This window comes from Drosophila mojavensis, unplaced genomic scaffold, assembly GCF_018153725.1.
Source record: "Drosophila mojavensis isolate 15081-1352.22 unplaced genomic scaffold, ASM1815372v1 contig_81, whole genome shotgun sequence".
NCBI classification, from domain to species: domain Eukaryota; kingdom Metazoa; phylum Arthropoda; class Insecta; order Diptera; family Drosophilidae; genus Drosophila; species Drosophila mojavensis.
The window spans coordinates 6263521-6291520 of record NW_025318907.1 but is presented as its reverse complement, the minus strand read 5'-3'; the positions used below and the strand labels follow the sequence as shown (position 1 = coordinate 6291520).

Here is a 28000-nt window from a genome sequence, read left to right as displayed (position 1 = left end):
AGAACTTGTGGTGGGTGTTGGATGGATCTGTGACCACTTCGATGTTATTTGCGCTCGATGAAAAAGTGGCCAATCAAAGTGCAGCGAAGGCAGCCAAAACAGTTATTTATTTTGACAGACTGTTAACAATGTAACAGATGCTCCGAGTATTTATCAATAACAGCATATAAGAGCTAATAACAGTGACAGCATTCTAATAACATAAATGGTAACAGCTACTCAGTTAAAATAGTATAACTTAAAGTAAACGGCTGGCATTCAACAGCTTAAGAGAGTCAGTCTTAGCATAGCACAGAAAAATTAACAGTGAAGAGTTAAACTGTGCAAATAAAATTTATGTATACCTAACAGACTGTAAAATTCAATTCAAAAGTACGATTGGTATTTTTGCAGTATTTTATAATGAAAAGTTTCTATTGCATTTATTTTAAGATATATCATAAATTGAATTATATATAAAAACAAAATTAAAGTAAATTGAATATAAATATGTCTTTAAATTTAACATTAATTTATATATGAGATATTTTATGGTATAAATATCAGATGTAACAATGCTGTGTGAGTAATTTATCGGTTGGCCGCCACCAGTTATCGGATGACTATCTATCGCCTGCGCATCATAATAAAAGTTAAATTTACCTACATTTCATTTTTATTTGAATTATAATTAAGTGATGGAAGTTATTAAAAACAAAAAGTTTTCCATTGTATTTCGCTGCACTGTGCCCAAATGCTCGTATTCGAGCAAACGGCTATACAATCTGCAGCGCCACGAAAAGACCCACGGCAAGGAGCACTGGCGCTCCAAGAGATTTCTTTGCCCTTGTTGTGCCTACGCGGCAGCCACGCGTGCCCATCTGAAGCGCCATATGAGCAAAAAGCATCCGACGGAGGATATAAACAAACACACTATTAAAGTTCTTGCCTACGAGGACTTTGAAAAGCCAGATGAAGGGTCAAACCCAGATCAAGAGTCAGTGGAAGAGTCAATGGAGCAAAAGCGACCAACGGAACCGCTGAAAGCAACAAAGGAGAAGCTCGTGGAAAGTAATCAGCAGCAGGAGAAGGAGCAATTAATTGTGGGACCAGTTACGGTGCTGCAATTGGTGACGCCATTGAGCCCGCAAGCGAAGCCCAGACCAGGCGAAATGTATTGTAATGTCTCGTTGGAGGGGGAAGCCTTTCGCCTGATTCCTGTGGAGCTCTTGCCCGCAGAGGTGGTCAAACAGAACCTGTAACATCACTACACAAAACGCAAGCCACCGAGCGATCTTCACATGTGAGATATCATGCAAAGACAGAGAGAGAGAGATATATATATATATAAATATAGTAAAAACTTTTATCTTTTAATACACTTCTAATCTGATAATAATTTTAGATCTATATTCTGGCAACCGGAATTGGAGGTATTCATAACCAGGTGCAGCTGCATTTAGTTGGAAAAAGGAAACACAATACAGGACAATGATATGTTCAGTCTTCAAATGAAACACAACAGCGGAGCAAGTAAAATTCAATCGAATGAAATTAATATTAAAGCGATCGAACGATTCAATTCTTGATTGAAAAAAACTCGGCAAAGACGCGTGGAATGAGCAGGTGAATAGCAAAAATACAGAGAATGGATAACAAAGATCTGTGCAATATATAGATCCCACTCTGCATTGACCATTTATTCAATCAAAGAAAATCTCATGTAGACTTGAAATCGGAACAGAAGCCATGTATTTCACTAATCTGTAGGGGATAGAGAGTAACATCTTCCAACTATCGAAAACAGTGGACATAATTGTTGTCAGCAATAGAAAATATGTCAATAATAGTAAATAAGTATATATAATTTATTAGCAAGTATGAACTAAACGAAATCAATTTTAGAGCCCGTTTGCAAAGTGGAAAAACTTCAAGTTTCGGAAGCGATAAATAACTTTTATATGGACTGTTGCCGAATAAATCAAAAGTAAAATTAATACATTTTTGTTACCAAATGAAGAAAACTTAATTTATTTGTAAATTAATTGAAATACAATTTATGTATCTTTGATATATTTATTGGGTACTAAGTGAATGTGCCTTTGTACATAGAATACGAGTAAGTTTCACAATAAACAATATATTTTAATATATTTTTAAATTGTTTGCATTTAATAAACTATTGAGAAATTAAAAAAAAAAAAAATTAGCAGGTTAGCAGAAATGTTATTTAATGTGCGCTCTGCCACTGTTAAGTACGTCGAGAGTCTCGGGTCAGTAGTATGAGAGAAGTTTTCTGTTAACGCGGCACAAGCATTTTGAGTTTAGCAGCGGTACTTTACATTGCAGGTATAAGAGCAGCGTTTAGTCTGCATACGACTTCGATTTAGAATGGTTGGTGTCAGCGCGTCGCGGCGATGTGAGCGGCTAAATATCGAGTGCGAGTGAAACAGCAATAGAGAAAGAAGTGATTTCGTGTAGGTGTGCAAAGGAGAAACAAATCGAAAACGGAATAACGGTGCATACGCATGGGAATCAAAGAGAAAAAACCGCCGAGTGCAACTGTAGCGGATTTTTTTGCAATACAAATTAAATTTCAATTAAGTTTAATCAATTTCTGAATTGTTGTCAACTGCAGGCTGGAGCGCAACAGCACCATCAGGCAAAGCCAACAAATACAAAGTGAAGTGCAAAAACAAAACCGGTTCGCCTCTGCAGCAGCATCAGCAGTAGCACAACAACAACAGCATCAAAAACTCAAAAGCAAAGGCAAAAGCAAAGTAAAGGAAGGCAAAACCAAAGGCAGCGAAAGAATTTTTGTTGCTTTCTGCGTATTTGTTTGTGTTAGTGAGTGTGCGTGTGTGTCCGTTTCTGTGTGCCTGTATTTGTGCAAAGAAAAGGCAGCAGGAAAAGGCAGTTGGAATTTGTTGTTGCCGCTACCGCAGCCGCTGCCGGCTTCGCTGCTGTTACTTTGATTATTTTTTTTGGCCCAGGTGAAGAATTTGTATAGCCAATGCAAACCTGTTCAATAACAGCAACAACTAAAACAACGCATGCAACAAAAACTACAACAGCAAAACAAAACAGCGAAAAAAAGTGGCACAAGTGAAAATTCCTGTGTTGCGACTGTATGTGTTTGTGTGTGTTATTTTTTGACAGTCTTGGCCAAAAGTGAAAATCAATTTGCTGAGTGTGCGCGGGCTACAAACACAGAGAGAAGGAGAGAGAGAGCGAGTGAGAGAGCGCACAAAGTTTCGTCCTTTTAGGCCAAAAATACCAAAACCCTACTATGCGAGAACGAGAACGAAAACTTGACGAAAAATCTACCGAATGCCGATAAAAACAATAACAACAACGACGAAAGAAGAGCAACGCAAAGCAAAAAGTAAACAAGCTGTGCAATACAACAACAACTACAACAACTACAACAACATCAGCTGCACAGACAACAACTAAGTAAAAGGTCAGTATTCCAGCTACGCCTATGTTAAATGCATAAATCGTATAAGACTTTCAAAAAATAAAAACAATGTAAAATGAATACATATATGTACATATTTGTCTGTATGAGAGTTTAACATGAATGTTAATGTTTGCTCATTCTCATATTGGTGATCATTCATGTTTGGCCTTATCGCAGCAGCAACAACCATTTTTATTGCTCTTCAGCTGCGACCTTCGCATGTGATTATAAAATATAAAAAAATTATATTATTGCGAGAGCAGCCAGTCGAGAAATAGAAACTGTTCCCTATCAGCATTTAAATTGATAGCGGCAAATAAAAGTAACTCATATTAGTGGTACAGTCAGGTCTGTTTGAAGAGAACAATTCAGTGTTTAGGCTATAAAAATAATAATAGAGGTTTTTACATAGCAAAGCTACAAAAACAATAACAAATATTTAAATTATGAAACAATAATATGCTTTAAAGCTCAGTTCTCTTTCATAGTCGTCACTCTAGTTTTTGATCTTTGTTATGGCACGAGCTGGCCCCATCTTTCGCATTTTGTTTTATAGTAATACATGCTTCTCCCCCGCTGTTTCGCTTGCATAACTAAAATATTGAAAATTTTGCGTGTTTGCTCGTCGTATTTTGATTTTAATAAGAGTTGTTATTATTTTCAGCTTTTTATCAGATAGGCATTAACTACATATTTTTAGCATGTGCCCAGGTCACGTAACGCTCATTGCAGCCTCGCCCGGGAATTTTAATTACTGTCTTTTCATATGACACGTTCTGCTCAAAGCGCAGATCATCTTTGATCATATCAGATCAGATAAAATCAGTGAATAAACACGGTTCATACGTATGCACAATTGGCCCGTGTACAGTTATAAAAGTTATATTATTGTCTGGTAAGATTTCTTTAGCTCTAGTTAAGTAAACTAACAACTTAATTTTAGCTGCATAGATTTCTCCTCGTTTTCCTCATCCCATAATTGGAGAATACTTCAAATATCTTGGATATTGCAATCTAAACTAAATCTGAAATTCGCGTCCATATGTAAAGCTCTTGTCAGTCACTCTTGAGTCACTCGAATTTTTTGTCGGCCCACAAATTGACATTGTTTTTAGATTTATTTTGTTTTTCGTTTTGTTTTGGCCAACTATAATTTCTGATCATTTCTCCACATTTGCATAAATTGATTATTTAAATTGCAGGTACAATAACAAAAAACACAAGCAAAAACCAAACAAAAATTGACTTTTATGGTCAACACATTTTGATTTATTTAATGAGCGAAAATTGTCGGCCGTAGGCGGCTGCAGATCTACGATTGGATCTGCGATTTGTTTAGGTGTTCAGTTTTTTCTTCTGTTTCTTCTTCTTCTATATTTTGAGCTTTTAGGCAATTTGCGGCGCTGTTTTATTTTGGGGTCAATTAAGTTAGACGTCGCAAAGCTGTTATAAATAAATAAATAAATAAAAAATGAAAACCCAAAAATTCAAATATAATAGATATACTAATACTTTAAACTAAAAAATATTTAAAATAAATAATTAAAAAATATGAGCAATAATACTTATAGTAAAAAACTTAACTATATATATTTTTTTTAGAAATAATAAAAATAAATATATATTTCTTAAAGTTGAACTTCGCAATTTATTCAAAAAATAAAAATAAAAATAAATAAATAAAATAAAAATTATATATTTAATAAAACAAATTCAAATACGAAAAAAAATTTCATAATGCAGTTAAAGTCACAATAAGAGATGAATAATAATAAATTATAACAAATACATTTCTGAATACTTCACATTTGTAGGAATTAATATTAAGATCCTAAATTGATTATAATTTTCATATCGACTGGCTGGATAAATCGCTTGCTTGAGCGGCTGCTTATAAATAATTCTAATAGCCTTTTCATAAATGAAATACATTTTCTCGTATTAAAAATTACTTTTAGTTTAGTTCTGCATAGATAGCAGATCAAGATTTATATATTCATTTATTTTTTCTCTCATCCTTTTCTACTTTTCATTTCTTATTTCTTATCCTTGCCATTTTGATGAATAATTTTCTTTTTGCTCAACTTGTTCAAGCTTAAGCTCGATTTTTTACGACTGAGCTTATTTTCTTCTTTTGGCCTTTTCTTGTGCGGCTTTTCTTTTCTGGTTTTCTGCATTTTTATATTTTCTATGGCTAATCATACTTGGGATTCTTTATTTTCTTGGTTTTTTTCAAGCAAGCTGCATTCATCAGCCAAACAAAAGTTTTGCAGTCAAAAGTTTTGTTGGGTCGCAGCTTCCACTTTCTCGTTGAACGAAAAAAAAGGGAAGAGAACGCACATTAAGGCACACCCAAACACACATACACATAGACACACACACGCACGAGGAAAAGGAAAATCGATTTAAACAGATGATTTGACAGCAGGCGCCTTTCAGTTATGTATCTATATACATATTTTGCTAGCTGAGGCCCGTTTCACAGACAGTTAGATGTCTGCACAGGGACAACAGCTACCGAGAACGTCCCTCAGTTGTCCTTCCGCCTGCTTTGCCCTGCCTTCTCCTGCTCATGCTTCGTTTTTGTTTTCTTTTTTCTTTTGCCAAATTTTTGCTCAACTTTCAGGCAACAGCTGTAGCAGCAGCAGCAGCAGCTTGGCCCGGGCCAACTGTCGCAGCTGGGGTGTCGCTAGTGGGCGTGGGCGTGGACCTTTCGGCTGGTGTGCTGTCATTAACAGGAGCCTGGGAGCCAGCATTGCGTTGCTTGATGCGCATTTAATGAGCAGATGATTAGCATTTTTAGGTGCGCTTCTGGAAGAATCCTTTATATAGTTTTGCATCTGGGAAGTCTGGGAAGTTAATTGAACTGTCAGATGCTGAGCATTTAGTTTATTGGCCGTACATTTGCTAATAGTTCTCGGTCAGACAGTGGCTGTTGGCAGTCGGCGCACGGCGATAGCTGCGATAACCAAATGCGCCACGTGCCACATCAACGATTTATTTCGCTGTAGCTTAGCCGATGGGGGAGTTGGCCTTGCCTTGGTCTACCTGGCTTACCAAATTGATGATGCCCACGCCGAAGGACAAGCTGATTTATGAACTGTAACTGGAAGTGGAACAATGAGTGTTAAAGAAAAGATAAAAACAGCAAGGCGTTCAAGGGTATTTAGTGAAGAAGGGAGTTTGATCTGTTTTGTCCTATAATTCACGTAGAATTTTATATAATGCAAGCTCTATATATATGTATGTATGTATATGTGGTTATTGGCTCGGTGCTCAGTGAAAGAATGCAGCGAAAACAGATGTGAACAGCATGGCGTTTCAGGTATTTGTAAAGAATGCTATAAAGATAAACTGTTACAGCATTATAGCTGAGCAGGGTAGAGAGCGGTATATAAAGTTTTAGTCTGATATAAATGGCTAAGAATATATTTTATTTAGATTTATACTGACTTTAGTGTAAAAATGCCTAATTCGAATCTTTTACCACCCATTATTATTAGTATGTGCCGCGTAAATCTAATTCTACATGGTATCCACATTCCATTTAACTAGAGGATATCTGCTAGTCGAGCCTGTGGCTTAGCTGCATTACATATGCTTTTCATGCTAACAAATTTGGAATACGCTTTGCGCTGGATTTGCTATTGTGTTGGCTCTAAAAGGTAATTATTATGTACACAGTATATATATAGAACATCCCAAAAAGTTGGCAAATCCTTGAACTAATTTCGACTTCCCGCATATGTATGTGTATATACACACACACAAAAATACGCAGACATAGTCAGGAAAGGCCTGCAACAAAATAAATGAAAATGAACGGAAATGTGAAAAGCCATCAGGTTCCATTATATCGCTCTTTCTCACTCTACCTCTTATCCCTCTCTCTCTCTCTCTCTCTCTCTCTCTCTGTCGCTGGCTGTGTGTGTAAATCAGTGTAAAGCAAAGTTCGAACTATTAAGTCCACAATGCCGAGCCCCACAACCACACACAGATATCCACCACGCCCCTAGCGCCCTTGTCCACAGTCAGATACCACATGCATCCTGCCCGGCGCAGCAAATGAAATTAAGTCGTCCTCTGGCCCGTTGCCCGCCCACTTGTTGGGAAATGCCCTGCATAATGCAATTAAAAAACATTTTCTTTTGTTTTGGTTTTCCTTTTGCTTCCTCTTTTTTTTATTATTTTGTTTTATTGCTGTGCGCTAAAAGAAAAATCAATAAGGGAAACAACGAACAACAACTAAAAACAAGCAGTGCAAAGCCACTGATATGCCAAGGTATGCACGACTTTCATATATCCTGTCTCATTTGAAATATGAGAATAGATTAGGATGGCTAGTGCTGATATAACCTGATACATAAATTCATAAACTCAATATTAATCAGGTACTCAGCTACATCCACCATATTCTGTATTATAAACATACCCAAGGCAACTGCAACTACGTGCTTTTAAAATCAATCTGGCACAAGGATAATAATATGCGAAGCAGCCACGGCTTTTAAGTGCGTAGTTCGCTGAAAGTGTGTGGGTGTGGGCGTGGCAAGCTTTTACCGCATAAATGATGCACAGAATGGAACTTTTGCATTATGAATGAGAGCAAGAGATGAAAGGAAAGAAATCTCAACAACAACTCACATTCGCGTTGTGGGAAAAAAACAAAAACAAGAAATGACCTTCGGTTGATGCTTCGAACCGAGTTCCAGATCCATAATATATATTCTCTTTATATGTACATATGTATATGTATGTATGCAATTGTAATTTAATCAATTGCAGGCAAAGTTAGTTGAAAGCTTTTCATGCGCCCATATCTAATATTAAAGTCAACAAGATTAACGGCCATTATATTTACAGCCATTAAACGAATGTCGTAATTAATGTTGTCTTTTGTTGTGGGCCGCTTGTGTTGGCCATTAACTGTTCCTATACCCTGTGCCATTTTTGAAATGGGTAAAATAGGTATTTTTGCTAATTTGATATAAAAATGTTTTTATTTCTTCTTTTAAATGAGATTATGATTTAATAAATTATATTATAACACTTCTCTCTGTATTATGTCTATATTTGTTTCTCAGATTTCTTTAAATAATATATCTAACTTTTATTGTATATTTAGAACCCTTAACATCGCCCTTCTCATCGATTCTCATGACCTCAATTTAAAATTTTATTGAATTGCCTTATATTCTCTCTCTCTCTTCTGTCTTAGCGTCTCATTTATTCATTTGCTCTCTGCGGGTATCCTTATTTTTTCGCTTCTCACTTGCTTGTTCTCCTTTGTATTTGATTCTTATGAATTTTAGTAAACATTTATATTCTTAGCTATATGCTATGGGAACTTTTTTCCATAATAGTGTAGATAGATAAGGGTGCACTATGCTGTAGTATAATTTCAGCGCGAGGGTCACAGGGTAACCTGAAGTAAAGCACTCCCGACCAGAACACTTCGCTTAGATACTGTTCTTTACATAACTGGCTTCAGGCCTCGTGTGACATAGTTTTATGATTGTTTACATGCAAGTGTGGGCCGGCTATCGGCCCCACAATATATATATGACTCAACTCGATAAGCCTCCTCTGCCTCGGTTTTCTTTTTAATTTGTTAATTCAAGGAAACTCTAATCTCATTCGGGGCTTTCATTTTTGTTGTTGCATGAAATGATTTATTATATTATATAATATTTATACGAATAATCTATCAACACTTGTACTTAATTGTAGGCAAATACGCTTGACCAAAGTGCCCCAAGCGTGGGCGTTGTGGCATAACTCGTGCTGTTGCAAATTTGTTATTTGCTTTCGTTTATCGAATAGTTATTATGCAAAAATGCATATGGAAATATGCGGTTGCCTTTTTTCAGTGCTTTTAATATATTTGTATATTTTGTTTGTTTCGTGTATTGATTTTCCCAGGAATTTTAATAAACGAATACCAGGATGTTAGGGCAGTTCCTCGCAGCGAAATTAATGTGTGATTTTATTAAATGTGACCTAAATGCTTGTTGGCCACAGTTATTGTAAGCGAATCGATTGGTGTTGGTGTTATTACAACAACAACAACAACATTAGTTAGCAAACATTAAAGTTTATGTAGCTCATTAAAAGTCAGGAGAAATGTGCCTCAATGCGGGCAAATCAACATTTTCATTTGCCAAAACTCGAAAAGGGAATTCAAATGGTGCACGACACGCAGTCCCAGGGAAAACGTTGTTAAATACACTCGAAGAAAACTAAGATGGAAACTATAGAGACAAATGAAAAGTTTTGTAAATAAAAAAAAATTGTTAAATCATGAAAAAGCTAAAATAAAATAATAAAAAAGAAAATAGTAAAAATGTCAATGCAAGGAAGAAGAAAGTCTTGCCATACTCTTCCATTTCAAACAAACTTTTTTTCCAAGTGTAAATGAAATAAACTTTGCAGTGGATGAGACGCTGACGCTTACCTGCGGAGTGTGAGCCGCATCCTATTAGAACCTAAAGCACGCAATGCGTTAAGCAATGTGAAATGGGAGTGGTAACGCCTTTAAGCCAAGTTAGCGCAAAGTTAGCCAACTTAGGCAGGCCAATAAGCTTAGCAGAGCTAAGCAGGGCTTACTACAAAAGTTTAGTGGGCAAGTTAGTCGTGAGTCGAGGGTCAACTTTGTATGGCTTGAGGGAGGAAGATTCAATCAAAGTTTTCTGCTAGCCAGCAAAATTTAGTGAATAGGGAAATAATAATAATAATTAATAAATTAATTGGCTTTTTTTGAGCAATAGAATTCCCAAAGAGCAGAGGCAGGCCGAAAGAAAATCCAACCACAAGCCACAAAGAAGAGGAAAAAGAAAAGAAAAAAAAAAAAAAAAAAACTATTGTAATAATATTTTCAAAGCACTTGCAACGTTTTTTCCCTCTCCTCAAAGCGAGAGGGAAAAACTTTTAATTTCATTTCCGTTTGGCTAAGTGCAACTAAATTACGCTAATTGCTGAGCGCCGTGGAACACCAAATGCGCTTGAATTAAGCACAGAAGAAAGCCAACTCAAGAAAAATGGCAACGAAATGTGGCTAAATCAAGCACATCAAAAAAGAAGAGAAACAGAAAACATAATAAATTATATAAAACTCGCTGATGAATTTTCCCGGCAAAAAGCATTTTGTTTAGAAAGTAAAACAGAAAAAAACTACAACCAAATGACACTGAATAAAAATTAAATGTTAAAAAAAAAAAATCACTTTTATGGCTAAAAGAAAGAAGAGCTCAAAGAAATTAAATAAAATTGAAAACAAAATCAATGGCCAAAATGAAAGCGAAGCGCTCGTCGATGCATTGGAATTTGTATATTGTCTCAGGGCGTGGTCACATGGTGAGCCAGACGAAGTTAGATTGTGAGAGAGAAAGAGAAGGTGCGAGTGCGTGCGGGGGTACGGGCAGGGTATGCGGAATGAATAGATTTATGAAGGACGCTTGCGAAATTGATGATGGATCAACGGATCAACAAAACCCACTTAAAACAAATGACGCTAGCAAAATGTTGTCCCAGATAAACAAAAATAAAATTCCAAGAATGAAGCCAACAAACCATGATGAATATTTGATGGAACAGGCAACGACAACACGAAAAATAAAATAAGAAAATACAAATAAATTGGCTTATATATTTGTTATAAGCCTGCGTGACAAAATGGAGAAAAAAGAATTGACCATGACCACAACACACAACAACAAAAAACCATAAATAAATTTGTTGGAAAAGAATGTCGTCTAAAACACTGCAAAAAATTGGAGATTTGATGTAAGCTATTAGAATTTTAAGTAAATAAATTTATTTATGTTATGTAATGCAATTTGTAAATTATTTTATTTCATTTCTCTTGCTTGATTGCCTTGCTATTTCTGTTATTCAATTTGACAAGCATTTTTCACAGTGTAATACCATGTTATAAAGTTAAAAATCATTTAAGAAAATGAGGGGGGAACACCGAGAGCATCGAGACTAAAGCTGCGCTGCTTTTGCGACAAACTGAGCGACAGTCAATCAATCAATCAAACGATGTAACAATCAGGAGCCACAAGCTCCGCAAACGAAGCTGCTGATGGAATGGACCGAGATAATGGGCCAGAGCAGTCGAGGGAATGAAGTTTAATAAGTGCTAGGGAGCTTCCGCATTGGCAACAATTCTCAAGATTGACGATAGGAGATGAAAGAAAGAAAATAACAACAGCAAGCAGCAAGCAGCATAGCAACGCAGCATAAAAATAGAAAACCCGTTTCGCATCACGATGGAAAAAGAAGTTAATAGAATATTAACGGGCTCCGGTGGAAGGAATAGCTCTTGCTGAGTTGAGTTGAGTTGAGTTCTACGGGCGCGAAAAAGGGCGTGACAGAGTCTGGGGCGTGGCTTAGTTATAAAATGCAAACAGTTGAGCAACAGTTGGCCCAACTAACTGTAATCAATCAATGTGAGTGGAGAGGGGGCTGCGGCGGGGGCAGAGATAGGCACAGGGGCATGGCCAGGAGTTTAATTAAAAGGCAAACTTCTGAGCCGCCGGAGCACAAATATTTTCACAAAATTAAATAGCAAATTGCGTAATTCGCAGCTGCATGATAATAATAGACATCGGGAGAGGGGCAGCGGGGGTTGCTCTGCATCACCCACCCCAAGCCGCTCCGCCCCATGCAGTGCTTGTCAAACTCTAAACAAGTCTATGCCTTCGGCTGGCAATTATTTTGCAGCTCATTTAACAAAATTTTGTTCATCGAGATCAAATTGGATTCGGAATTTCGAGTCTGAGTTTGGTTTTTGGCTTTTGCTTTCAGCATTTTGTGGCAAATTATGAAAACCACATTTGTTATTGTTTTTGCTGTTGCCGTTGTTGTTGTTGCAGTTATTGTTGTTGCAGTTGTTGTTGTCATTATTATTGTTGAGGCTTACATTGTAATCAAATTCCATATAGCATTAGGCAAGTCACAAAATATGTTGCGAGCACAAGTGTGCTCTATACACTGCGCGAAATTTTGACTGGTTTCTAATAGTGAATTGAAATTGAAAACAAAAATATTTAAATTATATCAAGCACGAGCCTAGTTGAATTTGAAATGAAGCGAATAAATTCCATATAAAATGATTTGATAAAGAATAATTTAATAACAAAAAGTTCTACTGAGAAACAGTCAATAAAAGAAGATTTGAGGGCATTAAGTAGAATGAAAAGCGGATTGAGCATTAAACAGGTTCCAAATGTTCAATTGAGTTGGAAAAGTTGTTAAATTTAAGTTACATGGAATTATTCTTACAGTTTCTTTTCTGTGTTTCCCGTGTACAACGAAAATTGCTGATGGGCAATTGGGCATGGTTACCAGTGCCCCACAGGCGCCGAAGACGCTGAGAGACTGGGAATAGAGCAGGCTAAAACAGAACCACGGGGCATATTTGTGCACATAGGCACTCACAGAGACGAACACAGATACAGACAAGCACACACACACACACACTCGCATTAAAATGCAAATCACGCCGCTGACTGCTTATGGGCCCTGGCAATTTGAGCCCGGGCAACACAGACAACAGGCCACATACATAAGTAATCAGATACAGATGCACACACGCAGTTACAAATACAGAAAAAATACACATTTAGGCATTTACGCGCACATAATTATGTGTGTTGTTACGTGTCTGTGTGGGCTCGTGTGTGTGCTTGTGTGAGTGCGATGGTATTTTGCTTTCGGCCTGCTAACAAGGCTGCTTGTTTAGGCCTTTGGCTTTCATCAAGTTGTCTGATTATGCACTACGTAAAAGGCCTTCAAGGAGCACTTGTATCTATATCTTTTTATCTATCAAAACATCCGCTTGGATTAGCATTTAGATACCTTTCAGATTGAAATAAACGAATAAAACAATAAAACAATTGTGAAAAGAAGAACTTTGTTAAAGAACGAGTTCACAAATGCAAATCTATATGGGCTGTATGTATGTCTGTATAAATAATACATGTATGTATGCGTGTGTGTGTTATTTACCAATTCCTACAATCGCACACTCAAGCGACAAGTGCGTCAAAATCTTCAAACAAAAGCGCAAATGAATGAAACAGTGGATTCCAAAGAGAAGCTGACGCTGGCCTTGTCTCATTATCATCATACTCATTATCATCTCCATTCCCATCATCAGCATCATCATCATCATCATTGGTGTTCGCTCCGTTGTTGAAACAGGCCTCAAATATTTGCCTTAGCGGCGTGGCATACAATAAAAGGTACTCATCAGAGAAACCTTTTGCTTGAATTTCGGTAGAGATAGATATGAGGGCAGTTCTTTGGGTAATGAAAGACGAATCATTTGGAATCACAATCACAAATTTCTAATGGCCAGCAATGAAATTTATGGGTTAAATTTTTGAGAAATCAAAATCAAATTACTTGGTGCTGATTATCGACTTCTTTAAGTTGTTTACAGTATTAAGTTATTATAAATTCTAACGAATGTTTGAAAACACACCGAGTGTTCCATGGAGAACATTTATTGTGGGAAAGTATGGAATTAAAAACCTTGTTAATGTAAATTGGATATGTTTTATTCCCTTTTTCGCAGAATGAAACTTTACATTTCTCACTTAGAGGTAAATCATATTAACAAGTGTGAAACCTGCGCCCGCTGACAGCTGCCATTATTATTAATGTAAATGAATCGAACATTCAGTAATGAAACTTTCCAGCAATGTTGACAATGATTATCCATGCCAGAATTCTAGGCACGAATACGGATTAAGCTGCCCTCGCACGTGTGCTGCGCCTATATACAACATATGTATGTACATATTTGTGCATATATATATATATGTATGCATATATGTATGTGTGTATATATTTACTTTTTTTGTGTTGCCTCGCTTTGAGGCACTCAGCATTTCAAAATGGCTGCCGTTTGATGCATGCCCCTCGAATGAAATCGAAATACAGACACGAGTCTAGGCGACAACCATACAAACACATATGTATACATATATATATTTGTTTATACTGGCATGTGTGTATTATTTTTCTAACAAGGCGCCGAGCCGGTTGAGCCGAGTTGAGCTTAAATTTCCCAGATTCACAACTGTCGGCAAAACCGTTTTCAACGAAATTAAAAGCCAAGCACTAAAGTCCAAACATAAACTAAATGCAAAGATTACAAAAACAAAGAGAAATGAAAAAGAAAAGCTGTGCACTTTATTTCAGTTGACAAATGCAAAAATAAAACGAAACACGAGCCAAAATCACAAACAAAACAAAAACCACGGGCAAAATAAATAAATGTAACTGCACAACTGCACTGGGAGAAGACAGTGCCTCCAATTTGTAATGCAAAAGGGTTGGCATATCAAATACATTTAATTTTCTCGCTGTGTAATCCCACTATATCTGGAAACTTCAGCTTAATTTCGTTTGGCCATAAACGCGAGTTGGCTTGGCCTTTTATTGATTTCGCTATTGGTAGCTCGTAGGCGTTGCACAAATTTTCGTACATCCATTTTTGTGCATTCCCCCATAAAACTTTGAGCTGTTGCTGTTGTTGATATTGCTGCTGTGGCCAAATAATAATAAAAATGTCGACAATTAATGTCCGATAAGTAATTATTTAATAATTGTGTGTTTTGAGATTTCGTACATATTGATTGACAAACGGTGGCACATTTGATTGATGACATAAGTAAGACCAAAATAAAGTTGAGTGTAGCTTAAAACAGGGCTGCCAACATTACAATAATAATAACAATATTAAGAATCATGGGATGTGTGATTAGAGTTAAAAAATATGTAAAACAGATGGAAGTTAGGCTAAATGTCGAAACTTTGATTGATCAATTCTATTGCGTAGTTTGGTATATGTAGATATACTATAGCAATTTGGCCAGGGTTGCCATTAGGTTGATTGATGAGCTATGCGACATTTGCTTCATTATATCTATAACAGGTATATCCAATACAACCTTTTAGCAGAGTTGTTGTTTAATTAGATTCCCATGTTATACGACATTTGGTTGATGACATAAGTTACGAACGCAAGATGAAAGCGAACCCAACTGCATGCGTAGATCTATCCAACTGGCAGAGTTGTTTAACCGTTGTCTAATATATGCTAAAACATTCGATTGATGATATAAATCATGGCACACAATACGGTTTACCGGACACTCAGCTTTCGGCAGGGCTGCCCTCGGCAGAAAAATAAAAACAAGTTCAATGCTCAAATTGCGTTCACCACGAATCTTTAATCAAAACAATTAACGCGTAAAAGTAGTCAGACAAAAAATATAAAAATCCACTCGTGTTAGACTTAACAAAAAAAAAAAAAACAACTTTCCTAAAGGTCGGTAACCGGTTTTCCACGTCTGTTTTTCGTTTCTTTTTTTTTTTTTTTTTTGGCATGAATCTGACGTCCGCCGTAGGGGCCAACATTCTGTTTGAAATCAATTTTTGACTGCTTCATCTTTACACGTAATGTGTGTAATGTGTTCTTGTGGCCCATTAGAAGAACCGTTTGACGCTTAGCGCCTCACTTACATGTTCGAATACCGTTAGCACAACGTTTTATGACAACACCTTTTGCTTAATGGTGTATGTGTGCGTGCGTGTGTGACTGTGTGCGTGTATGTTCCAATTGATGCACAGACAAATGTCTGCAGCCAAATTCAATTTGTCTGCCTCTCTCGAGTTGAACGAACCAGAAGAAGGTCGCAATGCATATTAAAAGAACTTTTACTTCAATCAATATTTGCAATTCGTGAGGCTCGAATAATAATTGAATTGCAACAGAATAGGCTACATATAATTATTATTATTTAATTTTATTATTTAATGTTTTGCATCACATAATTTTGATTCTTATTTTAAATGCGTTACGAATAATACTTATTATTATTAATTTCATTATACAAATTAAAATGATGTATTTATTATTGTTAGCTCTAATTTAATCAACTTCAATCATTTGTTAAGCATCGATTTTTAAATCCATTTTAAGAAAATGCCTTAAATATAATACTTCTTATTTAATATAATTAATTGGGTATATTTAATATTTTATTGTGTAATCTATTATTCAAGAACACGCTCTTTATTTTCCTTAATGCGTTTTTTTCCTGTTCTGTTTACCTGCCTAACCATGCTGCCTAATTGTTCATCTCCATATTTTGCCTATATATAGAAATGCCTTTATTCTTAGCCTCATTATTGCTTTGTCTTTGTTTTCACATTATTCATTGTTTACCTCGTTGCTTCGCTCTTGTGCTCTGTGTGCTCTTCTTGTTCATGTAGTTGGCTATGTGCGGGTTCATTTTGCTTACTTTTCTCACACGCTCTTTAAGAGAATTCCCAATTCATTTCTCATGCAGCCTAAGTAATTTCTTTTTTTATGATTTATTGTGCTTTTTATTCAATTTTTATTGATTTCCCTTCATTCCGCATGTGATTATTCTCTTCTGGCTGCAGCTACTGCCAGTTGCCGCTTACCTCATGTGCCCCTCTCACCTGTGTTCATCTGCTCACCTGCCTTTTCTTCGCTTTCGTTTCGTTTCGTTTTGTTTCTTTTGTGTGTGTTATTTTGAGACTTTTGCATATTGCGCATATTTTGTTCGGGTCTTGTACCCAGTTTTCCAGCTTAAAGCCACATTTTTCGTTTTCGTTTCGTTTTCGCTTTGTACGAGTATTGTTCGCATCATCCGAGTCCGAATTTGTATCTGTATCGGTGTCTCTGCATGTATCTGTGTCTGTATCTGCTGATGTTGTTGCCTTTTCTTTCTTGGGGCTCAGCTGGTGGCGTTTTTTGTGGACTTTGATGGCTCAGCATTTACATTTCGTTTTATATTGAAATTCATTTTAGTTATTTATGTTCAAGCTGCGCTTTTTTTGTTTTTTGTATCTTTCTTCATATTTTCTTTCAAGTCACTAGCCAGCCGAAACAACAAATAATGAACCGCTGATTGGGCGGCTCCGATTATTAGTACCGTGTCTGCAGCGTAATTTGTTGTTATTCACTTTGTTGTTAATTGCATTGCATAGATGTCAATGCAATTAACTGGTTCGCAAAAAGGATATTTGCTTATTGAATTGAATTCAAATTGCAGCACCAGCAGCAGCTGCCGCTGCCGTAGCTGATGTGCATTTTAATTATGCAATATGTGTCGCAAAATCTCTTTCTATATATATAAATATATATTCCGACACCAGCTAACTAACTAACATTAAACTGAGCAGACAGTCGGCTCGGCTTCATTCAATTGTCGAAATTGCATAATTATGTCGATAAGGCAAATTCACAACGATGCGTGATTGCCTCTGTAGGGGAGTGTGTATACACATACGCAGGGAGACACAGATACATACTCACATTCTCTGTGTGTACGTTTCAATTTGCATTAATTAAAATTGACAGGCCAAAAATGTTGCACACAGTTTGAAAGCTCGGAAATTGCTGCGAAAAGCTATACATACATTTATTTAAATTTAAGTTTTTTTTTTTTTTAATTTTTTCTCATTTAGTGCTTTTGAAAAGTTGCCTGAAGTGAAGTCAGTAAAACATAAAAATGCAGTCGTTGATGAATGTGAAACAGAAAGCGGGGAAAAGGCAAAGAAAAAGAGCTGGAAAATAATTATATGAGTGGCTTAAATGCCTGGCAGGTTCTTTAAAACGCGTGAAATGGGGAAAGGAAAGGCCTTTAACCCGGCCTCTGTGTGAGAAAGAATGAAAACAGAACCGGGTTTGCAGGCAGCATGCCAGAGTGCACTACGGCCAGCGAATTTAGTGAAGTGTTTTGTGGCTTAGTGAGCGGCAGAGTTGCTTAAATGGTATTTAAGTCTAGCTGTGTGTGTGTGAGAGAGAGAGAGAGCGCGAGCGGGAGTGGGTGTGGGTGTGGGTGTGGGTGTGTGAGAACAGAGCTGAGGATTAGCAAACAGAAGGACGAGCTGGTTTAGGTTGAAAAAGAGTGCAGACACGATGTTGACATATCGTGCAGAGTGTCTATGGCTGAGAGCGGGATCAAAACGAAGATAGTAAATGGACAGGATAGCATGGTGTGATCGAGAAACAATCAGAATTGTTGACAAGCAGGATAACAGGTGTAGATAGCAGAACGAGAAGATACAGTTGCCGGCATGTCAAGCACTGGTTTAATAGCTTTACTGTTTTGTAATGAGTCTGTTCGACTTGTCAGTAAATGAAGAGAAGTAATAAAATGTATAGACTGACATGAGTCAAGAAGCAGGAGAAGGCAGCTGGACAGGCACTCTGCTGATATGGAATGTAGACTGTTTGCTAGTCGAGAGAAGATGAAATGTGGAAGATTACTAAATAGGCGCAAGCTGATGCAGATAGAGTGTCTGCTAGTCGTGCAGTTTGCTACAGCGAATCAGTATTTGGACAACACTCACAAAATATACTTGATATTAATATGAGTGCGAGTGTTTGAGTGTTGTTTGCGTCGAGCAATCGACAATCAACAAATTGAATCGAGTCTTGGAAGTCACCTAAAATAATTGTCAGAAGCAAATGCATTTTCCAATTAACATGCCAGTTGCCTTGTTCAAAATTTGCCTGTGAAGTTGTATCTGAAGTTTGTTTTGTATCTGGAACTGAATCTGAATCTGTATCTGGTTGGGTAATGATTTCAATGCTGTTGCTGTGGATACTAGAGCTATGAAACTCGCTCAAGTTTAGCCATGTGTGGGCACATTTGAAACTCACTTGGATTGCGCTTGGATGCAGTCAGTCAGTCAGTCAGTTAGTGAGTCGCCCACGCCAAACCCCTCTGAGAGAAAGACATGATGGAGAGAGAGAGAGGTGAAGAGAGGCTTAACAAGCAGCTCAACGGATGCCCAGAGTCTGAAGTGTCGACATGAAGTCTCACAATTGCAAATGTTGCTTGCAGCACGGGCCTATCTTGTATAAAAATACCCTGTTATATGTTGAATAAGCTGAAATACCATGCCCATCCAGTCTACTTGCTTGAATCTTAAAGACTTGAATTATATACATTTTTATAAGTAACTAACAACAAGATACTCAGCAATATGCCTTACAAACTGAAGCTTATACAGGGTATCTTGCTCTTAATGCCATAATAAAGAAAAGGTGTATTTGAAGCACTTATTTGGCGTAAGATATCGCTCGATCAGAGTTTGAGTTATGAAATCGCAGCAGGCCACTTGAGATACGGCATTTGTGTTCGGATTGGTTTAAATGTGTTCGTTGGCCAAGAGCTTTGGACTCGGCTTCGACCCACTAGCCTCCGCCTTTGCGTCTGGCGTGGCCGGGCAGCCGGCTGATGTTGATGTCAAGTTCATAGGCAAAACGAAGCTGTTGAGAGCGAACTTGTAATGCAGTTTCACACGAGCATCAAAGATGCGGCATTGAGGGGCATTCGCTGCAAGAATTATTTTTATAAATTAGCAAAAAAAGGGGCGTCCAATGCGGTTGTTGGTGTTGTTGTCGTCGTGTTGTTCTCGTTGTTCTTGTTGTTGATGATGTGGATGCTGTTGCAATTTTATGCGCAGACGCCTAAATTAAAAGCGACGCGAGGCGGCTGCCAACGAGGCGTTCCGCAAAAGGGGCACAGTTTGACAGGCAGTGGCACCGGCCTACACTCAGGCGCACACACAGACACACAGGCACCCGGCTACAGATACATATGTAAATACAAATCTCTAGGCAGCAAAGGGTCATTAACATGCCTAGCAGAGAAAAAAGAGAGCCAGGCAAAACCAAGCGAAGCAAACGGCTGGCGACAAAAGCCGTGTAAAGCAGGCAGTCAGGGCTAGAGGGAGGGGCAGATCCCCGGTAGGGTAGAGTAGGGTCGGGTCGGTTAGAAGAGTAGCATCTAGCAATAGAGCGTAGAACATGAATAGAGCAGAGCATGAAAAGCGCCTGTACAAACAGTCGTCCGACAAGCGACCCGGCCATGGAAACGAGTCTGTTCTGTAATTGTGGGTGTCTGAAGGAGAGCCCGCCAAGGGTTACCAGGGGCAGCATGGCAGCATGTCTGCATAACTGCGGAGGATACGAAGCAATTTGCTGTGGCGATGTGAGTTTTGCTCTGCTTGGCTCTTAGCTGTACGTGCTCCGGTGCCAGTTTGTAAGTGGCCAATGGAACGGGCCGCAGCACTGAAAGCCCTGAAGAGGGTTCAAAGCCACGGGTCAGAGTTGGTTTTTGTTTACATTTTGCAGAGGTTCCACTTCAAATACAGCTATAGCTGCGATAAAAATCTAAATTTCATTATCAATTACGAAGTGAAGGGCTTGAATCGTCAGTTATCGAGTAATTTCTATAAGATGAGATGATAACCGTTTATAAAGTAGCAATTGGTGGCTAAAAATGTGTTGTAAAAGTCTATGCGAGCTATCGATATGTTTAGATATGTTCGATAACAAATAATTATCGATAAGTTGTGAAATTTTATTATTTAAGATGGGAATCGTTTGTTAAGTAGATATATTGATAATCAATATATCGATATTCAAATATATTTAGCTAATCAAAATTATATTTTATTCGATTTCATATTGTATTAAATGTATCGGTTCTGTCGAATTATTGGAAACTTTTCGCTTATGCTTATTTATAGCTCTCTTTGGCTCGGATACTCGAAATATTATCTTCACTATTTGTTTGTATTTAAGCAAATAAAAAAGGTTTTGCCATTTGAAACGTGTTGATTGTAAAGCACTTGAGACTTTTTCTGTACTAATTGCCGTTTTTTCTATCTCTTTTAGGTAAATAAACGGAATTTTTCAACGGAATTATCCACGATATAAGCCGGCCAAAATGTGGGCCTGGCATAAATAAATATGGCTCATTTATTAAAAAGCGCAGAATGCGTTAAAAACGTTGCCAATGGTAAACAAGAGTTGGGGTAAAAAACACAAAATCCATACAAATAAGAAACTTTTGCCATTGTTTGCAGAAATTGCCAAAGGGGAAGACGGCAGCAAAGACGGGGCTTTGCTTTTTGTTTAGTTCGGCTGGAAACATGAGACCGCACTTTATGATGTCCAATTTGTTAATGTCTCTATAGAATGCAATACGCAATATGCGGCTTACTTTTTGGCTATTATTTAGCAGCGAAGCTAATGACCTTTCGAATGGGGAATGGCCCTTAGAATGAACTATCCTCTCTTTGTCTCTCGCTCTAGTTTTATGTTTCGACACTTTCTTAGTGGAAAACATTTCCTGTGCCTAATATGCCGCAAACATGCAACAGCCACGAGTGACGCTTTTCATTAGGCCCGATATCATTATATATACCAATTGGTAGAAAAGCGGTTATTAACGTGATTAGCTCGGGTGATAAACTCCATTTGCTACACTCGAAAAAAAGAAGAAGAAGATGAAGAAGAGTCAGCAATTCAGCTATTTATATTCCGAATTCAGCACGTTTCTTGGTTTGTTTTGTGTAGCTTTACGATTTAAAAAAAAAAGCTAATTACAAGAATTTTTAAGATTTCCCAAAGGAGATTTATGTAAATACGGATTAGAATAAGATTAGCATGCTTTTAGCTTTACAAAGAGATTATTACAGAACCAAATTATTACAAGAATTTCGGAATACATTTTTATTTTATTTTTTCTATTTTCGAAGTACTACAACTTTTCGCTGAGTGTAACTTTCACTATCCATAAAGGGCGACTAATGTCAGCCATTATCTGTCTTCTCATGCTCTAGTTAATAGTTAATAGACAATATCGTATAGTCCGATGGCAAATCATATGGCTTGCTCCACATCTACCGTCGGATGGGCCTATGTATGCTTGGGCCACACTCATGCTCACAGGTCATAGATCAGCTTAGGTGGCAAATGTTTGAGTTGGTTTCAATTAGCATTTCGTTGCGGAAGATTTCTCGCTTGCCAGCTGACAGACAAACAATGAGAGCCGAAGGCTCTCTCAGTCATTGATTTATGTGTGCTCAGAATTAGCATTCGTCAGAGATGTCTTGCTGTATGTTTGTCTTCTGGGAAACAGAAAGCCAGGCGCTGCCCAGGCCCAGACAATCAACTATTTGTACCGATTACGCTTGGCTGGCGAGCAGCTAGAACTGAAAGTGGCTCTAATGGCTGCCTAAAGTGGCCAAAATGAATTCGTTTGGCTCGTGCAGCCGCCACCAACGGGGAGCTAAGTGCTGTCAATTAGCGAAGGAGGGGTACATTTGGGACCAATTTTAAGTGGCGGCAGGCCTGAAGATCAAATTTATTGGACTACAAAATTGTCCCCCCATTATTGGCTAATAAATTAGAAAGAGTGAAAAATGAAGTGCATTATAGTGAAGAGAAAGGTCGTGAAATATCTTATATATATACGTAATATTATACAAATTTTACTTAGAAAACCCTAACAGAGTTTGAATTCTCGAAAGTCAATTATTTAAGAATAGGTAAGACTAACTACTGACCTATTGCTACCCATTTTTACTATAAACGCATATTCAAATTAACTTAAATTACTTATAGCTTCATGTAAATTAAAAGAACCATTTAAGATTACCATAACAGCTACCGTTTGTATTGTTCGCCCTGAAACCAGTTGCGATGACAACAATGAACCGAAATTAGTTTGCACAGTTTTGCCGGTGTCAACATTTTTTTAGACACACTCTGAGCCACATTTTATGCATTCCGTTTGTTGAGTTTTGTTGGTTTTGTTAAACGCTTTTATAAACGCGACGCATTTCAAAAGCCATCTCCAAATGTCTCTCCCATTTATATTATTTTATGATTTGTCGCGTTTTCGGAACGAGTTATTTTGGCATTTTTGGCGTTTTTGGCACTAATTTGACAAGGTCGTCTTGGCTGGCTTTTGTCTCTTTGTTGTTATTTTTGTTGCTTTTTCTGGAAATCACGAACACGTTCGACTCGCATACATTCGCAGCTTAAATTTTTATTTGGGTTGTTAATTAAGCCCCCTGGCAGCCCCTTTGTCCGAAATGTGTTTCTCTGAATTTGTGGCTTTGTGTCTGCATTCAAGATACATTTGCATAAAACATTTGACCACTCATCTTTGGGTGCGAAATGGGTGCTGTGAAATCTATTCATATAAATTAGTGGGTCATTTTCGCTGCTTGACCCCAAATAAATGTTTTCAGTGGCCGCAACGGATTTCCTGTTAGAAAGGCTCTGGTGGGAGCGCGTCTCTCAAATTGAAATTGATTGCCGAATTCAGTTCGTGACTGGCCGTAAAGGGCAGACAATTAACCCTGCCATGACCAGGATAACTGTGACCCACCTGCACAATCCGGAGTCCACTTCACTTCGAACTCGTTACGTAAACGTGCTGCGAGGAGTCATGGATGAGTCTGAAGGGGCTCTCCTTTAATTAACGAGCTGGATTTCCAACGATAAGGCAGCGACGACAAAGCTAATTAAATTATAAACTAAGCCTAGGCTCTGCCAACTTAACAGCCCGATGGCCAGAGCGCAGAGCGCAGAGAGCAGAGAGCAGAGCGCAGTCTCCTTCCAAATGGCTTCATAATACGTTAATAAATGAGCGTCGATTTTTGAAAAGCTTGCCCAACTACAGAGATGAAGGTGTTTTAATATTTCAGCACATATTTTCGTAATGCTGCAAAGAGCAAGAGGCAAAGGCAATGGCGAGAGTGTCCAGCAGCGCAAGCTGTAATGCAGTGTACAATAATAGACACAGTGGAACCAGGCAAAAAAAAGAAAATCATTAGGAAATAAGTAAAATATAAAATATTAAATATTAAATATAAAATATAAAATATAGAATGTAGAATATAATATATAAAATATAGAATATAAACATAATACAAAATATAAGCAATATATTAAGCATAGCATATAAAATAAACATAAATATGAAATATGGTAAAAAAAATTAATAAAGTCCATATAATATTCGTGTCAATCAAATGATATAATTCAGTGATAGGTGAGCAATCAAAAAGTTCTATCTGTCCACTCAATTATTCAAAAGGTCAGGAATGAGTGCTCAAAAGTTTCACGAGCGCTAAGTTCAATTGAGCTATTCAGTTAACGATCATTAACGAGTGCACAGTTGAGCAAATGATGAACTGATGAACCAACTGAAATAGTAAATAAGATTATGACATTGGTCATGACCAGCTAGGCAACTCATAAATATTAAAGATAGCATGTTATTTGTGTATATTTTTAAAATGAAAAGCAAAAAAAGTTGCTCACTTGACATGATCAAGTTTGAGCAATTTCTTGTTTTTATGTTTCGCCCCACTGTGCTGCGTTGTTTGCCCCGTGGCGTAGACCAAACATGAATTATGCGTCGCCAGAGACATGGATATTAACAGGCATCGGCATCGGCATCGGCGTCGGCATCGGTATCCACGTCAACCGCTTGGGGCATTGCCTGGGGCCATGGAGGTACAACTTTGGGCAACTGTTTTGGCATTCGAATTGCGGCTTATGCCCATAAATATGCTTAGGGCGAATTGAGAGGTGGGTGGGGCGGTTGGGGGGTGGCCAGTTGACGTTTGTCAAATCGAGCAAATGTGATAGCTAATGCGAATGTGATGTGACACTCGGGCCAAAGTTATGGCTAGTTATTTAGACAAATGCCGCTAGAATCGCGATGCCAGCTAATAATTCTATTATGTTAACTTGTGTGATTTGTTGCCATTAAGGCCAAATTGCATCGAGGCGTGTCTACTGCTGCCTGGGCTCCACTTAAATGAGAGTTTAGATCTCTATATGGCCTCTAATGGCAGCGTCCAAGAGTGCATCCGATTCGTTTGAGTATCCACTCAGCGCTTTGGCGGCCTCTCATTTAATTTAATTAATTAGCTGGCTGAGTAGCTTCAAGCGGTTAGCATATTTGTGAATACCCTGTAGGCCATGCAGTGATTATGATGGGGTATATAGCAGCTAAGTAGCTTAAACAGGATAGTAATCGACCTAAACCTAGAGTTAGACCTACAGCTTTCAAAGTAGGAAAATAAAATCTAAAGAGATGATATACATCACATCTCATTTCAGATCTAGTTATAGCGTATCTTTTAGTCCAGCAATGTGGACTCGCGTAGTCGTGCTTCTTTCTGGCATTTCTTCTTCTTCTAAGGCCGATTGTGGAGTGTGCGGCGTGTGATGAGCATTTCCGCTGAAGTTTGCATCTAGCAGGTTGCTCTTGTTGCTGGCTGCAATCAAAATTAATTAAGGCACACACAAAATGCAACCTGCCAAGACATTTTGCATGCGCAGCTTCCCAGCCCCTTTTGGCATAGACTCTTTATGGCTTTTTACGGCTGTTGCTGTTGCCGCCGCTGCTGCTGTTGCTGTTGCACCTGCAACTCAACGTTGTGTCTTTGTCTTGACATGGAGATTTTGCCACCAGCAGCGACCGCCAGCTGCAACTTGGAATCGCGTTGCTCAAGTCGCGCATAATTAAAAGTGGAAAAACAGTTTAAACTGGCCAGTAATTGGCTAGATCTAAGCGAAAAGTCATCTATCAGCAAATCGTGTGGCCATAGCTCCCCTGTGTGTCATCCCATCCGTTAAGCTGAATGCTGGCCGCTTCGTGAGCGCCTGCCAAAACTTACCAAACAACTGGTTTTACTTATTTATTTACGTCTTCTTCTTTTTGTGGTAGTTACAAGAAAATATATGTTAAAAAGTTTAGTCGTAATGGGGCTGTTTCAACTGGCTGCTTATTAGCTAGCTCTGGTAGCTTTTCTAACTATTTTGAAATCCGACTTACACAAATCTGAATGTTATTTGAGAACTTTGTGCTTTACTAGTCTTTTGTTATTCTCCTGTAAATAAATGTATTGTGCAACTCATATTAGCCTACCTCCTATGTATATAAACAGCGAAACTTTATGTTTCTGAAAACTTCCGACATAATTCAGCTTGTGGAATATTGTAAAGTCCAGTTTGCTAGCAGCTTGGTAATAATAACTCGAATTTATGCAACTGATATTTGTTGCGTTTTAAATGCCGCTTTAGATCCCAAAGATCCTAAACTTTTCTGATGAAAGAACTTGTGTAGATTCAAGCTGTGATTATTTAATGATGATCGCTGTGATTGCCTAAATTACCATTTAGCGCAACTCGTTCCCTTCAGGCGAACATCAAATAGCTATAAAAATCACAAAACGATGTCAGCAGCAGAACTTTCCCAGGCTGAATGCCAAGGAGAAGTTGTGAAGAGATAGAAAGAGAGTGTGTCAGAGAGAGAGAGAGAGAGGGAATATCATGCAAAGTGAAATATATAATGAGCATAATGTAGGTGCTCAGGCACGATGATAATGATAATGTGTGTCTGTGTGTGTGTTTGTGCCACGACACCTGAGAGTGCAGGAGCTTGACAACGGGACAACCCGAGTGAAATTTGAGAAATGTGCAGAGTAATTAAATGCAAAGCTTGAAGCGCGACAGCCAAGTCTCTCAGATGCAAAAAGATAATGCATAATTGTGCAAGACAAAAGGAAATGGCAGCAAATGGAAATGCAGCCAGAACACAGCCGAGCAGCATGCAAAATATGAGCAAAGAAAAATCTAAGCTCGCTTAGTTGCTTGCTTGGTTGCTTGCCTGGTTGTTTGGTTTGGTTTGCTGCATGCCACCAGCTAAAACGGCGTCCAAATTAATGACTGAGTTTCACATGGCTAACACAGAGGCAACGGCAGCAGCAGCAGCAGCAGCAAATGCAGACAATTGGCCATGAGTGTTCTGCATGTGTGTTTGTGTGAAAGTGGAGTGTAGCTGCCGCTACAATTGCAGATAACTACAATACACGATACAAGTGGCCAGATACAAAATAGAACAAGAGCAGCAGCAGCAGCAACAGCAGCAGCAGCAACAGCAGCAAGAACAATAAAAACAACAGCGTGTAATGAATGCGTGTAGGAAGAGAATAGACGAAACGAGACGAGACGAGACGAACAAGTGACTGGCGCTTCGATTCACTTGCTACAGACGAGGAGATGCACAGACAACACGAAAAAAAATTGAAGTTAATAAACGGGAGTGCTTGACAGAGAGATTCCCTGCAGTTAAGTGGAGAAATCAGATCGTGTTGATAAGATGAATAGATGATGATAATAAATGATATTTTGCAACTTTGCACTTTAAATATAGAATTGTAAATTGTTATAGATAAATATGATATGGCAAATGACACAGATGAAAAGTTGAATGGATGATAAGTACGAAGGCTACTATATCAATATTCTGATTCTGATTTTAAGATATTTTCATCTAATCAATTCAACACACATTTAAAAATCACAAGAGATATACCAACATTGCATTTAAGTTTTTGCAAGATACAAATTTGATCTTTTAAAAAGATTTATATTTCTATTATTATTAATTTAAATCTATCATCTAGATTTGTGGATTTTATTTATACTATTTTGAGCATAGTCTTATATGACATACCCCACCCATTCGACTTACAGGGCAGAGAAGACTTGCACCAGCAACTGCGCTATTTCCAAGCAAACTTTACGTAATTGTGAGTGAGGAATGTTGCCAGTAGATGCCGCCCACGCGAACTATCTTTCAATTGGCTTGAGTTACGAACAGGTGCCAAGAATGACGCGCC

The 28000-nt window shown here is 37.9% G+C and overlaps 2 protein-coding genes and 1 long non-coding RNA gene across 3 annotated transcripts in view; 2 read left to right on the top strand and 1 right to left on the bottom strand.

The window, feature by feature from the left end:
• The first annotated feature begins 584 nt into the window (after positions 1–584).
• Positions 585–2132, top strand: LOC6580861 (RE1-silencing transcription factor B). The gene is made up of 2 exons (XM_002006624.4): positions 585–1282; positions 1385–2132. Exon 1 carries the CDS (start codon positions 678–680, stop codon positions 1239–1241), a length of 564 nt encoding a protein of 187 aa, XP_002006660.1. The 5' UTR covers positions 585–677; the 3' UTR covers positions 1242–1282; positions 1385–2132.
• Positions 2133–2336: 204 nt separating this feature from the next.
• LOC6580859 overlaps positions 2337–28000 on the top strand; it is a 79132-nt gene continuing 53468 nt past the window's right edge. The window contains exon 1 of the mRNA XM_002006622.4: positions 2337–3442. The gene's annotated coding sequence lies outside the window, so the exon portion shown is untranslated. The remainder of the gene's footprint in view (positions 3443–28000) is intronic.
• LOC122757806 lies at positions 14623–15524 on the bottom strand. Its single transcript, XR_006357976.1, has 2 exons — positions 15084–15524; positions 14623–14996 (listed from the first exon to the last, which is right to left on the bottom strand). It is a non-coding gene; the product is annotated as an uncharacterized LOC122757806 (long non-coding RNA).

What these genes read in the sequence shown, in the direction of transcription:
- LOC6580861 (XM_002006624.4), top strand. Translation starts at nt 678, where the DNA reads ATGGAAGTTATTAAAAACAAAAAGTTTTCCATTGTATTTCGCTGCACT.